The sequence below is a fragment of the Pyxicephalus adspersus genome, chromosome 1 (assembly GCF_032062135.1).
Source record: "Pyxicephalus adspersus chromosome 1, UCB_Pads_2.0, whole genome shotgun sequence".
In the NCBI taxonomy this organism is placed as follows: Eukaryota; Metazoa; Chordata; class Amphibia; order Anura; family Pyxicephalidae; genus Pyxicephalus; species Pyxicephalus adspersus.
This window is the reverse complement of record NC_092858.1, coordinates 66886524-66896088: the sequence shown is the minus strand read 5'-3', so window position 1 is coordinate 66896088 and position 9565 is coordinate 66886524. Positions and strand designations below refer to the sequence as shown.

Genomic DNA, 9565 nt, shown 5'->3' with positions numbered 1-9565 from the left:
TCCCTCCCCTCAGACACATTGTCTTGGCGGCACCTTTGATTTTGCCCTCTCATTTACCCCCATATTCAGAACATTTCCACCAAATTCCTTGTACACGCTCTTATCTCTCGTCTGGACTACTGTAACATCCTCCTCTCTGGAATTCCACTAACCCGACTCTCTCCTTTCCACCCCTCCTCTTCTGCTGCATCTCTTTGTTCTTCCATTCATTGGCTTCCATTTCACCTTCAAATTCAAACTCTTGTGCTTTGCCTTCAAATCCCTCCACAGTTCTTGTCCCACTTACCTTTCTGACCTGGTAAAAAAAACACTCTCCCAGCCGCTCTCTCAGCTCCTCCAATGACCTACAACTGACTTCCTCACTCATAACCTCATCTCACACATGGCTCCAAAACTTTTCTAGAGCCCCCCTGACTCTCTGGTCTTCCTTGTCCTATTCGGCTTGCTCCTACTTTCCGCTCATATAAAAGAACACTCAAAACCTATGTTTTCAAACTTGCTCACCCATCTTCTTCTGTCTTTTGAAACCGTCACGACTTCACACCACTACATATCTCCCATCCTATTGTGTGTTACTTCCTAGATTGTAAGCTTTTTGGGGCAGAGTCCTCTCCTTCTGTATCATTGTCTGTATTTGTCCGTCATTTGCAACTCCTATTTAATGTACAGTGCTGCGTAATATGTTGGCGCTAAATAAATCCTGTTTATTAATATTAATAATAATATTAGGAATAATGCATTTTGATTAAAAAAAAAAACAATTCACATTTAGTGCACATTTACATAATTAATTTAAACATCAGCAAACCCACTCATTCAGGCTATGTCTTAACTTACAAAGGAAGAAAACACAAGTGTTTAGGTACTTACTCCATGCAGTACTTGGAAACTGTCATTAGTTGGAGGGGGGTCTTGATCTGGATCAACGCCTACCCTGTTACAGAAACAATTCAACAATTTACTATAGATTATACCACACTAGTAAAATGAGACTTCTCTTACATTATTAATGAAATGAGGTGCAATACAGAATGCCAAGTCTGGTGAATTATTAGTATTGAAGGTGCACGTGACTGCAGTTAATAAGCACACATAGCCAAGACATACTGTAGGTGTAAATGGCTGACAGTTGAACAAGCTGCCGGGTTTAGTAAGACAACTAAGCAAGGTGTCCCAGGCCCCCACCATGTACCAGCAGTATAGTAATTTATTCTGTAGTACTGTATAAAAGCTATCTGCATAATATTGTGCACATGCACAACATTTTATGGTTTCAGGTGCAGTTCTGTATAGTAAAATTTGTCAAGTTGACAGGAAAGTAACAGTGATACTATCAGTAGTATAACATGAGTGGCAGAGGAAACAACACTACCCGACTATGGACCTGCTTGTATATTTACCTCTATTTGAACCATTAAAAGCATTCACACATATAAAACCTAGGTCTTAGTTTTGCTCACAAAATATCATGTGACTGGTCATTTTAAAAAACATTAGTTTATTAACCTAACAAGAGTGAATCCATTATATGCCACAAACACATCAAGTGATAATAGAACATGGCTTAACAAAAGCATTATGACAAACTTAGGGTTGGCTTACTTAATGGGGATGTCCTAAAATCGGGGAAACACGGTATGTTGATTTCAGCACTTGGCTGTACAATTGGTCTAAACTCAGGTAAATTAGGTAGTAAATAGTATAAAGAAGGCTAATGGTAAAGTAGGTAGAGATCCATTCTAAGAACATAAAGTTTATAGAAAATGTTGTTGAATGAAGGACAAGACTTACTATAAAACACATAAGAAGTTTGCAAATATTTTTTTTTGCAAATATTTTGGTTTCCATGGTAACATGTTTATGTGTAAATAGAGCATATAAAATCTTATTACTCATGAGAAAAACTTTGGATGGAAATAAGTGCTTTATATAGTTCGCAATATATGAAACATAAACTGACCTAGGTCATCTGTGTATGTGCACATAAAACGTAAAGCTGCAGGCTGAAAAGAGGTCGTCATCCACTAAATAAATACAGATTTATGTTTTTTTTTCATGATGATAAGATCAGCTGTTGCATATAGTTAAGCTGCACATACCTTTGCCATGTTCAAATACTTTTCTTCTTCTTTTTTTTAAATTTTGAACATAGATCGTTTTTCAATTGTTTTAATACCACACATCTATAGCTAGAAAAGACACATCTATAGCTAGAAAATATTTTCCTAACAGTCCGTGTAACTCGACACACGCTATTTACTTAGGCATTTTTTCACTGAATGAAAGGTATGATGTCAGCAGCAGTTATTTCCAAAAAGAAAAGGTAATTTGTTTTGTTTTGATTGGTGACTGAATGGAATTAGTCTATTATTTCACCATGGCAGCTGCAGAATGACACAGCCCATTTCAATTTGTCTTTACTTTCATTTCAAACTGCCGGCTAAGACACGATGAAACAAGTGAGCCTTGATCTCACCACAGAGCTTCCTTTGTTGAGCTACTGGAGAGGAGTTTATGTGATCTGAAGGGCGTATCATGGAGTCTAGGCAATGCTGAAACAGCTACACTCTAGCCAAGTGAATCTAGTTAGAAAACAGCACTTTAGTTTCCTACTCATTGATAAAGCGAAACACAATTTCTTAATTAAAAAAGAACACCTTCAGTTTTATTCATTACAACTAAATTGTATTTGTATGCTTTTGTTATGAACAGTCAGGTTAGGTGCCAGTGGTTAGAACAGCTTAAAGAGTATTCCAACAGAACATGTTAACTAAGTTTCATATATCTAGTGTTGCTCTAGTGTTAATCTTGTTCTGCTTAATATAAACGCGGGAATGTGAAGAGGTATGGCTAAAACAGTGTTTCTCCACCAGTGCTCCGTGGAACCCTAGGGTTCCTCCAGAGGTTGCTAGAGGGGGTCCTTGAACAATGAGCAATTTGAGCCTTTCTGGACCACCTGACCAGTTACCACACACACAAATTATGTTTTTGATTTGCAAGGGTGGCATTCTCCCCTCTGGACAATAATGTAGGACGCGTTCTTCCTACCGACCAACAAGCTAATGTCCCTTGATTTAGGTATATCATAAATATTGTTCACTGAGACCTGAAAGTTATTTGAAGGGTTCCCCCATGTTAAAAAGATTGAAAAATGTTGGTCTAAAAGCTTAAACTGAAGCAGATGGATCTTTTAACATGATCATGATTTGAAACACACAAACAAATCCACCCAGGAATAGTTCAGAAAGCAGAAAAAAGGGGTTTATACACTTGGAAACCCAAAAACATCTTACTTGGAAGACTGGTCAAAAATGTTATTTACTGTAGAGCAATAGCCAAAATGCATAGTTTTGTCAAAGAGGACAATACCAGCTTTTGAGTCCAAAGGTATTCTGACTTTTTCCACTTTACACCATTACATTCATTGATAATTTTGAGGGCAAAATATCTTTGTTTTTTGTTTTTTATCCAAGTACAACTTCTTTATTTGTATGCATGGTATGCTTGTTTAAATATGTAGGAAAAGTCAGTTTCAGTGAGATGTACTTACTTTTTCACATGGCTGTTAATAATATGACTGCAAAGGAAGTGCACCTAATAAAAGTTGAAAAGTCTGCTTGATATAATTATAATTCTCTTTCTGCAGCATTTTAGATGTGCAGTATTCTTCCATACTAAATAAAACCTGAGTGAGATAATATGTAAGCTGTCATTAAAAAAGAATGCTTGCCACAACTTGTGCTGCAGCTGGCTGCATGCATTTCTCATATGTGTGATGGAAACTTTTTAGACAAAAAGATCATCTTAATATCTTAGCAATTTGAATTCTTTAGAATTAGTTCAGCAATGGCAGTGTACATAATCTATCAGTATAGAATGAAAACAAATGCACAGGATGCACAGAATTTGGACTCCACGGCTGTGCATGGAAGTCCTAGTTGCCACCAAGGAAAAGAAGAATTCTGGAAATTCATAACTACAAAGAGAATATTTATGCCACAAATACTGTTGCCACAAAGCTCCATTCTTCTGCAAGCTTACCAGGACCACCATAGGTGCAAAAGTCCAGGAGAAAAAAAACAGTTTCCATGAAAGAAAAGGAGACTCTGCTCAACAGGAAGATTGCTGCTGTGAACAATAAAGCTTTTACAAATAGAGAGTGTGTTGATGTAACAGTGACAGACATGGCCAACAGTAGGTCCCTATACAAAACTGACTTGGGGCCCCTCTAGGGAAGTATAAGTGGGAGAAAAAGTTCCAAACAGCAACTGGCATCACACAGCAGACCCATGTTATAATGTAGTAATGTAGTATTACCTGATACCCTAAATGAAGAGATATTCTGGGATGTAAACATCAACTAAAGATACCTTGGCTAAACATGAGCACATTCCCTTCTAAGCCTCCTTATTGTCCCTTCATTGAGATGGGGGGTTTTATTCGGCAATGGCGAGTCTCTCAACCAAAACAACTGTTTTTATGTCTGAATACTATAGAACCCCTGGATAAGGAGGAACCTAATGAGAACACAAACAAGCAGAGAAGAACTGTGGTGACAGTGGCTATCTGAGAAATGTTCCCCATATTTGGTTTACTTTAAATTTCAAAACAGTTTGCAGACGATACGGATCTCACTGGACATAGCCTGGGTGCCAGACTGAAGGGATAATAGTAAATCCATATTCTTAAATCGAGATACATAATTTAATTGCAGTCTTCTTTCCAAGAAATCTAAGAGTAGTAGTAATACATGTATTTAAAGTAGTACAAGTTGGAAGGACCCCTGGAATCCCCCAGCATCAGACCTCTTTCTGAACCTCAATTACCAATCTGTACATGAAAGAATAATTACTGTTAAAAAGAATTACATTTGCCAAAAGTGATCTCACTGGGATTGTTGCCTATCCAACTCCAACTGCACAAGTCAATACCCTGCCAAGTTAATTTTCAAAAGAAGTCTCCATATGGAAATAGACTATGCTTTAGGAAAACCAATGCATTATAAGTTTAATTCTTTGAACGGTTTACCTCAACACTATCAAGTACCTAATAGTACTTGATAGTATTTAATGAGTCTTCACTCCAGGTTACCTTGTATGTCCCATGTTTAAGCTACGTACACACGTCAGATTTTTATCGCCCGATAATCGGCATCGGCCAATTATCGGGCGAAAATCTGCCGTGTGTACAGTCGGTGTCGTCCATCGTCCGGACGACCAACCTGCCGGATCCACGGACGATGGACGACAGCCGATTGTAATGAAAGTGAAGGGGAGAGCGCGCAGCAGGGTGCCGCTCCGTCGCTCTCCCCCTCCCCTCTCCATAGAGCATGAACGGTGCTGTATGTACAGCATCATTCATGCATCTTGCACCCCTTGTCGTTGGAAAGGATCGTGAAAGATCCTTTCCAACGACAAAAATTGGCAGTGTGTACGCAGCTTTACATTAAAAATTGATCAATAAAATGTGAATTGTACAGCACCTATAAATTAGAGCCATTATTTTCCATTATAAAAGGATGAATGTTGATTGCTTAGTTCTTTATAGGGCAGACCTCTCCAACAGTGCTGTAAATGATGTACTGGGTCCAAATATATGGATATCAATACTTTTAAACACACTACTTTACTGGCTACCCAGTGGCCTTTCTGTAACATGAAGTCTGGATTCAGGTGAGCAATGAGTACACAATCTGGGGAGCCTTCTGGAGAAGCAATATATTCTTTGGGCAGCTGAAGTCTGACTGTGTCCCAAGCATTGTAATCTACTGCACCACTCCCCCACGCCTTCCCTAAATACAGGAAACAGAACATTACATCTGCTTTACCGTTTTGGAAAAGTCAGAACCTGCCAATTTCCCTTTATTAAGCTCTAATATGAATCCAGGCTATATTTCTTTGTCCTGCAGTATTAGGCAGGGTAAATAACTTTATCTGGTTCAGATATTCCACAGAAAACCTGGCTCTTTTTTTTCTCTATATAAATATAATATAATATAAATTATATATAAATATATCTAAAACAAATTTTTTAAATTTAAAGTACAAAGTAAAATAAATACAAAAAATTATATATACATGCATTAACACCAAGGCTTGCTAGGTGAATACACTTTAGGGCTAAACATGTCCTTTCCACAAATTATTGGCTTGTATCGGTTGATCACTCTTTGCTCGACGCGTTTCGCCCACTATGGGCTTCCTCAGGGGATTTTTGAGGGATCAGAGTGCTGCGACAAAATATATTAAAAAACAAGTAAGTACATTAGGTGAGAAAATGTTTACAAAGTGTATTCAAGGCATAATAATGAAATTAACTTATAACCTATATGTTGTTGTGGAGAAATTTTCAAAACAATACAAGCAATAATCTGGCTTGTGAGGGAGAGAAGCTGACCAGGTTAGGATATCGAATTACTACCAGATTAATTGCTTGTATTGTTTTGAAAATTTCTCCAAAACAACAGATAAAGTAAGTTAATTTCATTATTGGATATAAAACCTTTATAATTATAGTTTACTATATGTATCATTCGAAATAATTTATACTAATCCAGATATAAGCTTTGCACATGGTTTGAAAACATGCCTTGCATACACTCAGTACACATTTTTTCACTTAATGTACTTACTTGTTTTGTAATATATTTTGTGTCTGATCTCTCAAAACTCCCGAGGAAGCCCATAGTGGGCGAAACGCATCAGTTAAGAGTGAATAACCCATACTTCTTATATGTTTCCCACCATCCTTTGTACCCATACAATCCAAACATTTTTGGAAAGGACATCTTTAGCCCTAAAAGTATATTCACCTAGCAAACCTTGGTGTTAATACATGTATATATCATTTTATCTATTCATTTTACTTTGTATTTTCAACTAAATAAACTTTGTTTTAGATATATTTCTCGGTTACTAAAACTACCTGCCTAAAAAAGCCCATTTTCTATCCTTCTCTTACACTTCTGTTGAAACCAAAGTAGGCTTGGCAGATGAATATAATATCCCTACGAAGAACTAACCTCACTCTCCTTATATTTTGTTTTTTTTCTCCACAAAATGCAAAAAAAGAAATGAGATACAGGAACACTAGTATGAAACTGGTGAGTAATTTAATTTAGTAATAATCATTACAACCTGAAATTTGAAGAAACTCTTTATTTTTAGCAACTTGCAGTTTAAAGTTTTTGGTTATTGTATTATTGTTATTTTGTAATGGCAAATTAGGCTCTTACGAATTGTACGCTTTGCTAGAAAATAATTTCTGTAGCCAATGGTAGATTTGGTCATATGATGCCAGAATCTGTATGCATATGTCATGCTTCAAAAATGTATTTATTTTTTTACAATTTTTTCTTTGCACAGCAAGCTAAACTACAAAGTGGCTGTATATGATGTTTGACAATAGGAATGTTGGATGTGCTCAGTGGTAAGATGTACTGCTGCTACTTTCCACTACTTAGATAAGTGCATTTTTTAATGTAATCTTAATTTTTATCTTTAGATATTCTAAAGACAGAGCGGTTGCCATGTACATCATTTAACAGGAAATCCATCTATCGCTTTGAAAAGTCACATGTTTATCTTTTCAGTTATATGTTTATAAAACAATTTGAAGTTGTTCCTATAATAGACTCTGAGATTATTGAAAACCTGGTAAAATAAGCTTGTATCCTTCTAGTGGAATTAAAATTAAAAAGAAAAATGAGAATGCAGGGTGTTTAATTGCATAAAAGACATGGTGTGTCTCTTCTGCAATTACACAAACTTACTCCACCTGTTTGCAGTCTCATATAGAATGTACACAGTCTAGCCAATTAAGATGGCTGATGGACCAGAAGAAGAAGTTTTCAGTAATGTGGAAGCGAGAAGAGGTACATTAACTGCTTTAATGCAGACATTCATTGGAGGAAGAGTATTGCTAACAACTAAAAGTTGAACTCTAATCATGTAATCTCTTTCAGAAATCTAGCTTCTAATTCACATAGTGATAATGTTATAAGTTGCAGAAGAAAGAAAAGCACAGAGCAAGTGCATACAAAGGCTACAGTCCTAAAAGAAGGGTAGCTAGGCCAACACAGCAAAAAGCCCATGTAAGAGGTTTCCCAAGGATTGTACTCAAAGCAGTTGCGAGTTAATTTCACATGGAAGAACCAAATCACCTGAAATACTGCCAACGTCTAACAGTCTCATCCTCCAACGATGGCACATGGTCGCCAACTCTGGTACAGTACAAGAATGAAATGAAAATGAAGATAGTGGTATGGAAGATGATGGAGCTGCTTTACTACATGATGTGACAGCCTACAGGTAAAAAATACAAACCTGTACAAATTTTAGAAATAGGTAAACATTCTGCTCCACTCTGATGGAAACTTAGTGGCAAATTAGATGCTAGAATTTAGCTCAAGAATTTAGCACAAAAGTTCAAAGCAACATATTTTTTCCCACCACAAGAGATGGGATAGCACTCACCTGATATTCAGCCAGGATAACATGGGTGTTGTTCCGCCACCTATTACCCAGACTGTAAAAAATACAATTAGAAGAGTTGTTGAGAACATCATCTGATGGGCATATGTGGCTGTGTCACGAATTGCAAGCGTAAATGCCATTGCTCCACGAAGACCTGTTGGAAAAACAAATTCCTCAATGAAGGATTGAAACCCAATAAATACCCATCCCCCCAAAAATACAAGACACAAGTTGTAGCCTTTTGTAGTAGCACTAATTAATAAAGACTTAACTTAGTTTCTTTTCGGAATACTTGATCATTCTACATTTCTGCAGCTAGCATTTTTTACTTCAATATTCCTCCAGTTCTTTTTGATCATGTAATGTATCAATGACTACGGATATATTTAAGGCGTCAAAAGAACGCAAAAGATGGCTACAAAATGTCTCTTTATGTCACGTGTGCAGTGCAAGGTCTTAGAATGACTACTGATCAGATACACCTAAAACATGGAAGTGCTTGCTCCTTTTTATATTACCAGGTAAAACAGTATCCTGACATGACTAACACATTCTCATCCACAAACTTCCTCTTTTCCCCTAGACTTAGGGTTGCCCTCAATTCCCACCTCAGTGCAGCACACACTACTGCTGTTATCATTTCTTTACTTCCTATGTTGTACTCATGTAATATATAAAAATAATATCTAGGGTCTGATTTGAGTATTTCATTTTCATGTCCAATAGATGTCCACAGTATCCAAACATATGTATAAAGTTCTCCAAAATTATATTCATTGGGTATATTAGGATTTGTTATACAGATACTCAGACTTGGTATACAAATGCTTTGCATTTTACTTTAGCCAAATAACTATTTCTTCCAAGTCCTAGCGATTTTTTCCTCCTGCCCACTGCCTGTGGTGTAGGGCAGTAAATGCTCCTAGCCCATTCCAGGGATTTTTTAAGTGCCAAAAAAAGAGGCAGGAAGACATTCATCCCGGAGCTACATTGTACTACCACTCTGCTCCAATCTTGAGCAGCTAAGACATCAGAAGCTGAAGAAATTAACAATTAGATGTAAATAGTCAGGGACAGGACAGCAAAGAATA

The 9565-nt window shown here is 36.9% G+C and overlaps 1 protein-coding gene across 2 annotated transcripts in view; it reads right to left on the bottom strand.

Annotated features, from left to right (window-relative positions):
- Positions 1-9565, bottom strand: part of SLC9A7 (solute carrier family 9 member A7) — a 47478-nt gene that overhangs the window by 6566 nt on the left and 31347 nt on the right. Inside the window, exons 12-14 of one of the 2 annotated variants that reach the window (XM_072412747.1) lie at positions 8475-8628; positions 8162-8221; positions 871-934 (exon numbers count right to left, since the gene is read on the bottom strand). In XM_072412747.1, the coding sequence (XP_072268848.1) occupies positions 871-934; positions 8162-8221; positions 8475-8628 (278 nt within the window). The remainder of the gene's footprint in view (positions 1-870; positions 935-8161; positions 8222-8474; positions 8629-9565) is intronic. The other variant, XM_072412755.1, reaches the window with a different exon arrangement.